At 44.2% G+C, this 12081-nt stretch overlaps 2 protein-coding genes across 2 annotated transcripts; both read right to left on the reverse strand.

Annotated features, from left to right (window-relative positions):
• Window positions 1-2296: 2296 nt before the first annotated feature.
• LOC133131554 (cilia- and flagella- associated protein 210-like) lies at window positions 2297-3652 on the reverse strand. The gene has a single exon (XM_061246928.1). The coding sequence runs from the start codon at window positions 3650-3652 to the stop codon at window positions 2297-2299; it is 1356 nt and encodes a 451-aa protein (XP_061102912.1).
• A 4554-nt stretch (window positions 3653-8206) lies between these two features.
• Window positions 8207-12081, reverse strand: ostc (oligosaccharyltransferase complex subunit). The gene is made up of 4 exons (XM_061245340.1): window positions 11857-12081; window positions 11240-11333; window positions 9833-10030; window positions 8207-8688 (listed from the first exon to the last, which is right to left on the reverse strand). Exons 1-4 carry the CDS (start codon window positions 11993-11995, stop codon window positions 8670-8672), a joined length of 450 nt encoding a protein of 149 aa, XP_061101324.1. The 5' UTR covers window positions 11996-12081; the 3' UTR covers window positions 8207-8669.

Consider the following 12081-nt stretch of genomic DNA (forward strand, 5'->3'; position numbering starts at 1 on the left):
AATTACTATGTATAAAAAGGCATGTCATTCCTACATGGGTTATTCGATATGGATGTAGATACATATAAGATGAAAGTTGACAGTCTGCACTTGTTTCACAAATTTTTTTTATTTTATTTGTTAGTTGATAGTTGGCATTGATGGGATTCCCCTTACCCACACATATTTCTGTTTGCTTGTTTCCGGGTTAGTGTAAGTACAGGATATATGATCATATTGCTCTCTAAGCAGTATAAGTGTCAGATTACAGGTGAACAGTCGTATAGCCATCTGGGCGCTGTGGCACATTACAGAACACTATCCCATCTGCACTGGGACATAACCGGCAACCCAACCCTCCATATTCTCACATCCCAACGCTCCACATTCTCACATCCCAACGTTCCACATTCTCACATCCCAACGTTCCACATTCTCACATCCCAGCACTCCAATATAGGCCATTAAGCCACCTGTTTCCATACAAGTCAGTGGTACCAATGCACGCAAAATATGCATTAAAAAAAAACAACATAGTTGCATATAGTTATTTCACTCACTTAGTGGACTTGTACCTGTCCATATTTTTCAAAAGATTACAGTCTATTTTATAATTTACCCCCACAGTGAGCTTGAGATTTGAGGACACACTTAACACATTTGTTCAAGATCATTTTTGAATCCACTCTCTGTGACAGCTGTTCTCCTTTGGCCTGTATCTTCTCCAGTTTGGACTGCGATGGTGTCCATCGGTTGATACATTTGCACGTGACCAGACTAAACAAGCGATAAGATCCTTCAACCTGCTGCTACTCATGACCTGAGTGCTGTCCATGATCCTGTTAAACATTGACATCATGTGAATGTGTTACTTGGGAATTACGGCTGAATTGTTTCAACGTTAATATTTATATTTAAAATATATATATATATTCAGTGATTCAAATATACACACTGTCTGGTCTGGTTCTAGTGGCCTAGCAATTAGGCTATAGGCTATACTGTTTCTAAGTAGAATCCAGTAAACAGAAAAACTAAAAGGTATCTACTTTTTAAAAACTAAAGACTAAAAGGTAGCATTGAGTAGCTAGCATCTTTGCCAGTATGCTGGGCCATGGTGCAAATCACCATCAACACTTGTTTATCATTCCTTTCTTTGATTGCTTTCTCCTCCACCAGCAAAGGTCTCTGGAAGGTGAATGCTGTGGCCTTTCAGAATGCAGAACCGCAACCGACTGCAACCAACTTAATGCCCAAAGCTCATCGCCTTTTGTTTACAAAGGCTGCATAAGGCTGAGTTGGCACATCTTTTTTTGACAACCCACATTTGTGAGGCATCCATTTGCAGGGCCATTCTTATTTACTTCTAAGTTTTGGAATGTAAATGCTGTAACCATGTCCTTGCTGCTTTCACTCAGAAATGTATTTGTTTTGAAATGAACACAGCAATTCAAGGTGGTTTAAGCCACAACTTTGGACCATGAAAAATAGAGCGTCTGCATCACCCCTTATTGGCAGCAGAAGTAGTCTAATCATTGGTTGGCTTCATCATTCTAATGTAATGCTACTGTAGGTCACTATCATTTTTATACACAATCAATTTATAAAACTGCATTTACTGAATTATCTCAGGTTATATTTGTGGGTACAGCCTGGTGACCACTAGTGCAGTACTAGGCTGGAACAGCCCCAAAATTGAAAAGCCAGGATATTATTATTGCCATCAATATCTTTTAAAAAGGCCCATAGTTCTTGGAGGCACCTCTGGTAACACCACCGCACTGTGACCACGATGTGTCTGGGCCTTCACTTTGAGCAATGCTACCGTACACTCAGTGAGCACTTTATGAGGTATTTATTAGACTTATTTTTTAGACTTAAGTCTTCTGCTGCTGTAGCCAAGCCACTTCTTATACACATGTTGTGTGTTCAGAGATGCTCTTCTGCATACCACTGTAGTGCATGGTTCCTGTCATGTTACTGTCACCTTCCTGTCAACTTAGACCACTTGCACCATTCTCTGCAAACTCTAGAGACTGTTGTGCATGAAAATCCCAGGATCCTTCTTCTGTTGAGCAGAGCCTTGGAGAGTGCCGGGGTTTGCTGGGTTTTTGTCTTCAACTAAGTATAAGCAACTAATTTGGACCCAACTAACCACATGAGATGGCTTACTACCTGAGTAATACACTGCTTTCATTGACATAATTAATTATTTTTTTATTTTTCAGCTGTCTTTTTATTTAACAGCACTTCAGCCTCCATACATAATGCTCTAGTGAGCTCCCACTAGCCCTGGTCCATAACACGTCTTCAGTCTTCACCATATGAAGTTGAGTTTCCCATGACTCGACTCGTCTACAGGGGCGCTGTACAAGTCATTGACATCCTTCCTTGTACTGCTGACATACTCCGGTATGTAGTTGGAACCAGGAACCAGATACTTGGCCCTCAGCCCCCCGTAAATGGGCCCCACCCCTTGCCCGGCCCCCTTGCTTGCGGCCTTGCGGATGGGGATGGTGTTGCGCTTGCAGTTCTCGGCTGCATTGATGATCCCATTCGCGTACGTCTGGAACTGCTGGTCCTCGTTCGTCAGCAGCTCCTGGTTCCTGCCGTCGAAGTCCATCTCACCTTTTTTCCTGAGCCTCTCCTGGAGTCTTTTTACCTCCATCTGCTGGCGAAGCGCGGTATCCATGGCCATCCTCGCGTCCCTCAGTGTCCGAGCCGCCGTCCTCTCCCCTTCCCAGTAGGCCGAGTCGACCTCCTTGTTGAAGTTGAGCGTGACCATCCCTTTCTGTCTCTCCTCCTCGACCCTCAGCTGTCGTTCTTTCCGCTTGTACTCCCGGTGGCCGCTGATGGCGTTTGCCATGACTATGTTCATTTGCCTGTTGCGGTTTCGCTCCTGCTTGGCCCGGGCCTCCTGATTGGCCAGCACCCTGGCGGTAGCTATGGCGTCGGCCGCCTCGTACTTGTGCTTCCGCTCGCGCTCCTGAGCCGCGAGCTTTTCCGCCGCCGTCTGGATCCACCGCTGCCTCCTCCGCAGCTTGTCGGCCATCTTCTCCTCGTTCGCCCTCCTGAACTCGTCCTTCTCGCGGACGCATCGCTGCCTCCGCTCCTCGGCCAGAGCCTCCTCCTGGTTCTCCTTGTCCCGGTTGCTCCTGTTCCGCGCCATCTGCCCCAGGTAGACGCTCCGGACACCCATGCGCTCTTCGTACTGCCTCCGCCGGAGCTCCCTCTTCTCCCAATCGTGCTGCTTGCGGAGCTCGTCGCAGTTGTTCGTCTCCCTCTGCCTCTCCATCTTCACGCGGAGCCGGGTCTGCTCCGTGTCTCTCATCTGCTGCTGCAGCTCGGCGGCGTACGCCCGCTTGTTCATCTCCCGCTGCCTGTCTCGCTGCCGGTCCTGCTCCAGCGCGTCTATCTCCCCACGGCGGATCTCGGCCATGAACTTCCTGGTCTCCTCTTTTGTGTTGTCCTTAATCATTTTATTCCTCTCCTCCTGCAGCCTCCGGTCGTTAATGGTCTCCATCAGCAGGAGTTCCCGGTGAAACTGCTTCACACGGTCGCTCTGATAGAACTGGTGCCGGGTAGCATTCTCAATTGCCCTCCTCCTGTACTCCCCAAAGTCTTTTGGGCCATTTCTTCCATTTAAGGACACTAAAGGAGAAGTTGCTTCCATCTTGACCTCCAGGTTCAAGCCTCATGCCCTCGGTGATCTTGCCGGTTCCAGATTTATAACAATGTGTGTGGAATACCTACTGTTATGTCACGCATGCATGGGCCAATAGAATGTGACGTATTGAGCGCCTTGAGCGTTCCACAGTGACGTTGTGTGAGCGGTGAGCTGTGTGAATCCCCTATGTGACGGTATTAATTCTGTAGGAGGGAATTGTGTTCTACCGCTTCATAAAATCAGTTACATTCAGACATTTTATGGCATACATTAGAAATGATTTTCTATACTTTACTAACATAGGTAATATAACCGACTGTTACCTAATTGAATGAACTGAACACGTTTAAGTCTATACGGCAAGACACTATCTGAGTGTTCGAAATATACAGTGATAATATAGCTAGAACCTGCCATTTATATGGCATAACCAGATACCGTATTACTAAATCATCACTATTTTACTAATAAATTGTACGGCTAGGCTGTTTATAGCCTTTATTGAACATATTCTAATGTCTTTAATATTCGGATTGAAGTCTGCGCATTCTACCAACGTGTACTGCTCTATGTTAGACCTTAACCACATATCGTTTAAATGCCTACTTCACTGGACTTAGTATGACTCCTGAGGCGTTCGACAGCACAGATATATGGATTGTGGCACGTTTGATTATTTTATAAAGTAAACGATCGCATGTTTCCATAATCTTGCATCCATTACATTACATTGCATTACATTACATTACATGGCATTTAGCAGACGCTCTTATCCAGAGCGACGTACAATGAAGTGCAAATCAAACATGTATGAGTGCTAAGAGGACCTGAGAGGACAGTTAGGCTATAACTAATCACCGTGCATTTTGTGTAACTAGCTGTTGTCCAAACAACTTTTTATGACCGATTAAAATAGAAGATTAAGCAAAATGTTTATTTATGATTGTGGTGCTGATAATGCTATGAGCCTGGTGCCCCAATTATCCAGCACTACCGCAACATTACTATCCATTACTAGATGTAACCTGTGCATTATTGCTAAAATACCAACGATTCTTAACAACAAAAAGCGTGTCTTCCCATGTAATTCGTTAATGTAGCCTACTTCAGTGGTGGGAAAAAATATATGATTTGGAATAGTATTTAGTTTGATTATTTTATCAAATAAATAATCGCATAGTCTTTCATCCCGACGATTTAGGACCAGCCCCCAACCAATTTTGCTGACGTCGAAAGTAGCTACTTTTTAAGACGAATTAAAACTAAGATTAAACCTATTTACTTTGATGTGTACCTTGCGATGAGGGGCACAGTAGTGTGGTAATGCTGGATGACTCATACAGAAGGGAGAGGGGTTACTGTGTGTCAGAGACACTAGTACAGCCTTTACCATGGCAACCAGAGCACAAAACAGAAATGACTAATCTGTCAGAAGGGAAGAGGGCACAGGGATAAAGTGTATGTATCTATGTATATATGTGTGTGTGTGTGTATGGGGAAGAGGAGAAATGTATGTATTGGTGTGACATTGTGTGTAGAGAGGTGTGTGTGTATCTGTGCATGGGCCATAGACTGTTATATCTGTGTGTGGTTGTGTGTATGTAGGCACAGCAGACTGTTGTATCCGTGTCTGTGTGTGTGTATATGGGGAAGAGGAGAAATGTATGTATCGGTGTGACATTGTGTGTAGAGAGGTGTGTGTGTGTCCGTGCATGGGCCATAGACTGTTATATCTGTGTGTGGTTGTGTGTATGTAGGCGCAGCAGACTGTTGTGTGTGTGTATGTGTGCGCGTGTGTGTGCACGCATGTGACTCTCTCCATGGGCACCTCCAAATTTGGGGTGGCAGACTTAAGGTTACTGCCTGTCACACACACGCACCACTTCCACACTATTCCTGAAACGCGATTGGTCAGGCAGCTTTCACACTGTAGTCAGTTCAGAAGGTCAGTTTCTGATCAAAACGAACAGCCGTCAATGCCAGTTATGAAAGGCAGGATCTCCAGCTATCCAGCTACGGGGGCAGTTGAGGACTGCCTCTCTGTGTTAGGGGGAAACACTGCTGATGCTCCATTCCCAAAATGTAATGCAGTGATATCAATGTAACAACAGGACAATAATGTATTGGTTTATTCTGATTTGGGGTTGGGTTGTTATAGCTCAGCTGCCCCACGTCTGATTTAAATTTGCCCGAGACCTGCGAAATTTGGTCAGTAGCTAAGCCTGAAATTAATAGCTTTTTCAATGTTCCCAATGAAAGAATAAGTATGCTGAAGTATACCAGGAGTATCTATACCATTTTATACTTCAGAATACTTGAAGTTTAAAATTGATAGCCTATAATTATGCTTCGAGTGATCCGAGTGTATACTGTTTTTTCTACAGTTGTTTTTCCTGGGTTTTTGGTACCATTTTAATGATAATGCTCTCCCGCACATTTTTCAAAAGGTCATTTGGGTTTATGTATTCAATTTTTTAATTAAGTGAATTTTCACGGGCTATGCTCATTTCCATTGCCGTGACAGGCCGCGACAGGCCGCGCAACTCTTGCAATCGCTTCCATAACGAAAGTTCCGTGGCGAAATAGCGACGATGTTGTTGCCGCCGGTGAGAGGGGGAGGAATCATCGGCCTGTAAAAACTTAACGCTCATTGGCATGTGTCAGCGTGTTTGCGAACAGACTGACCAACCATTAACGCAGAGATGTCACGAACACACAACGAGCAGGTGACTCTGCCCGAGCATCTGGCGAGATTATTTATATTTTTCTCACCTCATTTACCCTGTAGCACATCCAGTTCAAACAAAAACATTTGTTCGACGAGTCCACTTCGTTGAGGCCCACTTTACAAATCATTTACTGTGATGACCCATCACGTCGTTGTCAATAGATGACAGGACAGGAACCCAAGAAACGCAACATCCCACTCTAAGACAAAAACAATTACAATTAACGAATTTGCCAAAAATAAATACATCCTACCAAATTCTGCAATCGAACAGTTACTGCTTATTATACTGCCAAATTATAAGCGCATGCAAGACTACGAACGCACTTGAATGCATTGAATAAACCCGTTGGTATGTCATAGTACTACTTGAGAAATAAGTAGAAGCAAGTTTATCAGCGTGCTTTGAGAGACCGAAATAGCTTCCTGCATAGAAGACATGCCACATGTTATCAATGAAGTACACTGTTCTGCCCTGTCCAATGTAAGTCAGTTCCATTGGTGACATTTTCCCAAGCTAAACAATGTAGCTCAAGTGTACCACCTTGTGGATATACCGTATATACGCTGTACTTTAGTATGAATAGATTTTAGTTACTTTTCAAATGCTACTTACAGGTGCATCTCAAAAAATTAGAATATCGTGGAAAAGTTTTTTTTTTTTTCCGTAATTTTATTCAAAAACTGAAACTTTCATATATTCTAGATTCATTACAGATAAAGTGAAATATTTAAAGCCTTTTTTTGTTTAAATCTTGATGATTACGGTTGATGAAAGGCATGCAAATCAAAAAATTCTGTATCTCAAAATATTACAGACCAATCAAAAAAAAAAATAATACAGAAATGTTGGCCTTCTGAAAAGTATGATCATTTACATTATTGGCATTTGGCAGACACTCATTGACACCCTCCACATGGAGAGTAAGCCACAGAAGGTCATTGCTGAAAGGGCTGGCTGTTCACAGAGTGCTGTATCAAAGCATATTCATGGTAAGTTGACTGGAAGTGAAAAGTGTGGTAGGAAAAGGTGCACAAGCAACAGGGATGACTGCAGCCTTGAGAGGACAGGAGATTTTAGAGCACTTTATGCTTCCATCTGCTGACAAGCTTTATGGAGATGCTGATTTATTTTTCCAGCAGGACATGGCACCTGCCCACAGTGCCAAAACTACTAGTAACTGGTTTGCTGACCATGGTATTACGGTGCTTGATTGGCCAGCCAACTCGCCTGACCTGAACCCCATAGAGAATCTGTATAGGGTATTGTCAAGAAGAAAATGAGACACCAGACCCAACAATACAGATGAGCTGAAGGCCGCTATCAAAGCAACCTGGGCTTCCATAACACCTCAGCAGTGCCACTGGCTGATTGCCTCCATGCCACGCTGCATTAATGAACTTTTCAGAAGGTCGACATTTCTGTATTATAAATACTTTTTTGACTGGTCTTATGTAATATTCTAATATTTTCAAATACTGGATTTTTCATCAAGATTAAAACAAAACATTTACATTTTAGCACCCTACATGCGCCTACTAACATCCAATTCTCAACTGTCAATTTGCAACCGCAACTTTTCACACCACAGGCTACAGCTAAGCTCACATAGACTCACTGGCCTGCAATCCAGTGTGGTGCCTTAACCCAAATAACTATCCAGCATCCCCATCTACACTGTAAATAAAATATTCCCAATTTCTGACAAATGTAGGAATAGGCTCCACAGAAGAGAAAAAAATGTCTCCAGTGGCTTAAGAAAGTTGCAGTCAGCACTGTGAGCTGAAAGACATTTTCTATAACACACAGTGCAACACAAATAGCAGACAAATTCTGGAAAGTACAAACATTTATTTCAGATCATTTTAGGAAAAAAAAACTAAAAAAAACAACAAAAACCATAAACTGAATCACACACAGCCTGGGTCATGTAAGGCCACATCAAAGATCACACTTGATTTACAAAGTGCTTTTTTTTATGAGAGGGGGGTCAAGTAATCGACAAAACGAAAACTGAAATCCATTCAATAGCTTTGATCTGGAATAACAAAAAAAAAACAAAAAACAAAAAAAAACCCTAAATCTGGAATGGTAGTTCCCCTATGACAATTTGAAGACAGCACTGTTCATTTAATACACAAGATGAGCCTCCTGAAGTGCTGGGTTGATGTTCAAATGTCATAGCCAGGCTATACTGCAGTGATGGCACCTTAGTCTCCATTTTGAGCCTTTTCAGGACCCTGAAGACCCCCGTGTGGCCTGTGTCTCTCTTTGATGGCCCTGTGCACCGGCTCCTAGCCCATCAGGTAGCCCCTGTGGAGGAAAGGAACATTCACATTCACATTCATCATCATCATCATCATCATCATCATTCAGGTCCAGCAAAGCTTTAAAATGAAAGGGTGGCCTGTAGCGTAGTGGTTAAGGTACATTGCGGGACCCGCAAGGTCGGTGGTTCAATCCATGATGTAGCCATAATAAGATCCACAAGGCCCTTAACCCTGCATTGCTCCAGGGGAGGATTGTCTCCTGCTTAGTGTAATCAACTGTACGTTGCTCTGGATAAGAGTGTCTGCCAAATGCCATTAATATAATGTTATTGTAATGTAATGAAAGAGTCTGAGCGTGTATGAAAGTACTGATTTACTGATTTTAGTGCAGCCTTCATCAGGACATGACCCTCCTCCAATGTGTTTAAGCAAAAAAAAGTATAAATTTACTTTATATTTCTATACAGTTTCCACTTGACTACTTGTTCATCTACTAATGTTCTTGTTTTCTCAAGCTACATTGCAACAGTCTTTCTGAATTTGCAGTTCTATTAGCCTGTGTACATAGTATCATATGTAACATATGTATCTGGCAGCACTTTTTTGAATTTTGAATGGAATGTTTTGAATGGAAAGAATAGTCTGAAATCTGAAAACAGGACCGCTCCATCTGCCACAGCCTACCATTACATTACATTACAGAGGCTCTTATCCAGAGCAACGTACAGTGAAGTGCAAATCAAACCCAGGGACAAGTGCATTGAGTACCCTAGAGGAAAGTACAATTCCTAGAGTGATCACATAGATACAACTTGAACCAGGCACTGTTGTGTTGGATCACTTGATGCATGCTGAAGCTAAACACAGCAATGTAACCTAAACCAGGGGTGCCAACACAGGACACTGCACCAAAAGCACTGAGAGTGAAGTCGGTGTGTTGGCGACCACAAACAATACCACTAGAACGGATGTGACAGTAATGTAGCTTCAGAACACTCCCTTTACCATTGGATTTAATTAACTGAACAAATAGTGCTACTGACTGGCCAGACTGTCTCACACCTGACTCCCAGGTAATGGAGGATGGAAAAGCAGCAGTTTCCGGCCCATGAGGACGGCGATTTGGGTGTAAAAGCCCACGTGTGTGCGCACGTCTAACGGTGTTTTCCGGCGCTTTCCGGACTTACGGCAGCTTCATCCTCATGAAGACGCGGGCCATGAAGAAGCTCAGCAGCACGCTGACGAAGCCAATGAACAGCAGCAGGAAGCGGTTGAGCTTGGGGATGTTGGGCGCGTTGGAGCGGTCCAGGATGATGAAGCCCAGGCCTCCCATGGTGAACAGGAAGCTGGAGGCCAGGCCCTCCATGATGTACTGCCCGTTCACCCTGAGAGGAGAGCACGCAAGCTCAACGTTTACACTTTTACTGCTTTCAGTCTACTTTCTGTGGCTTGTCAGATGCCTTTTGTCTTGGGTGACCTTGTTATGCTCACTTTTTTCAGACTGACCCTTAGCAGTGTGTGCACATCCACAAAATGAGTGAGTTTTGGAGAGAAGATGGAGGCAGGGGTTAGGCACACGTGTGGGAGGCTTTACTCTGTCATTCATGCAGCATACAGACAGGTTAAGTGACGGCAGTGCTACTCTGACAAGTAAAATTTGGCTCCAAATAATGCTGTTGTCATCATATAAATACATGAACAAATGAACTACATCCTACATCTGTGCCAATATGTCCCTTTGTGTCAGAGGGGGAAAAAGCAGGTTAGGTTGTCCTTTCAAATTTTACATGCAGTTCTTGTATATTATTGGATAATTTAATTAAATAATTTAAGTTATTTGTTTAGTTAACCTTCACCAAGAATGCCCCCTGGGGGCCGGGGCTCGGGTGGGCGCTGCCGCGGCGCGCATGGGGGGGCTTGTTGTGGTTGGGGTGGGCCGGGCCCTGGGGGGTGGCGTTTCCGTCTGCCTGCCCCCGCCGCCGGTCGGGCGTGTGGCCGCCTGGGGGCGGGGGCCCCGGGACCCGGCCGGGGTGTGCGCGGGGGGCCCGATGCTTGGGGGCCACTGGTTGGCGGGGCCAGCCGCGCCCTGTCGCGCCCCTCACGTCCACCAACGTTCCACAGGAAGTGACAAACCTGCTCACGCCCACTTACATACGCGTATACACACATACCACTTTAGTGAATATTTGGTTCATCTTGATGCTAACCTCTTCTCTTGTTACAGCCAAGTCTTTAGTGTTGTAGTTGTCTTTGTACTGTCTTGAACGTATGTCTTGTTATGTTTGGTGTCTCTCCCCATCACTTGTGTCCCCCTCCCTTCCCCTCTCCTATGCCACTCCCCCCCCCCCCCCCCCCCCCCTCCCCCTCCCCCTCCCCCTCCCCCTCCGGCCCCCCTCAATCTGCGGCGTGGGGGAGGAGAGCAGTAACAGCCTACTCAGGGAAGAAGACGAAGACGAAGACTTGCTACTTCAATTTCCCAGTCAAACTATTTTTAAAAGATGAACTCCAACTAACTAAGGAGACCGAAGCCAAATAATTTCATATTTGAACAATGGGTGGCAGTATAGGGTCACTGGCCGTAAGGTCGTACTTACCTGTATGCCAAAAAGGCTACAGGTCTCTGGTGACCATGTTCATCCGTCATTGAGCCAACACTGGGTGGTTCGACAATGACGTCATAGATGATACCTGCAAGAAACGGGTACAAATAAACCAAGAGACTACAGCCTAAAGACACTATCACAGTAATTAATAGCTATGGAGTAAATGTCACTGCATTTTACATGATCTCTGCACAGCAGTTAGATGTGTGTAAACTGTCCACCAACGCAAGCACATTAAAACAGCTACCGCTCTTATAAAGCTAAATAAAAAAAACCTTTTTCAGTTTAATTTGCCATAAGTATTGCCATATGCCATATTTGGAATATTGGCTTAAAACTTACCTAGCTAACATGCTAGCAAGTACGCCGTTACTTATATCCTTATCTTGACAACTCTTCAGCACGGATTTATCAGATAACATGCATCTAAGCTTGCTAACAGTATAATGCAGCAAGCTACGCTTACACTGAACCACCAAGTTGCGTGACGGATTCTTCTCCTCCTTTCTCGGAGGTTAACTAACGTATAGTTTATGGAAGAAGCTCAAGGAAGCGTGCACAAAGTGATCAGGAATTATCAGATAGCTAGCAAGCTAGCTACCACTTACCTCCAGTGATAAGAAAGTACGATACTATAACCAGAGCATAAACCGTCATTGCCGAAGGCATGTGGAGCCAGGACGGCTTCTTAAGTTTTATGTTTGGGCATTCCAGCACAGCAAAAGGAAGCCCGTAAAGAGTTTCCATTTTTAAATGCAGCTAAATATTTAGCGTGCTTTACAGTACAAATTTATTTCCTTTCTTGCACTCCCCAAAAGAACTTCCTGTGGAAC

This window comes from Conger conger, chromosome 6, assembly GCF_963514075.1.
Source record: "Conger conger chromosome 6, fConCon1.1, whole genome shotgun sequence".
NCBI lineage: Eukaryota > Metazoa > Chordata > Actinopteri > Anguilliformes > Congridae > Conger > Conger conger.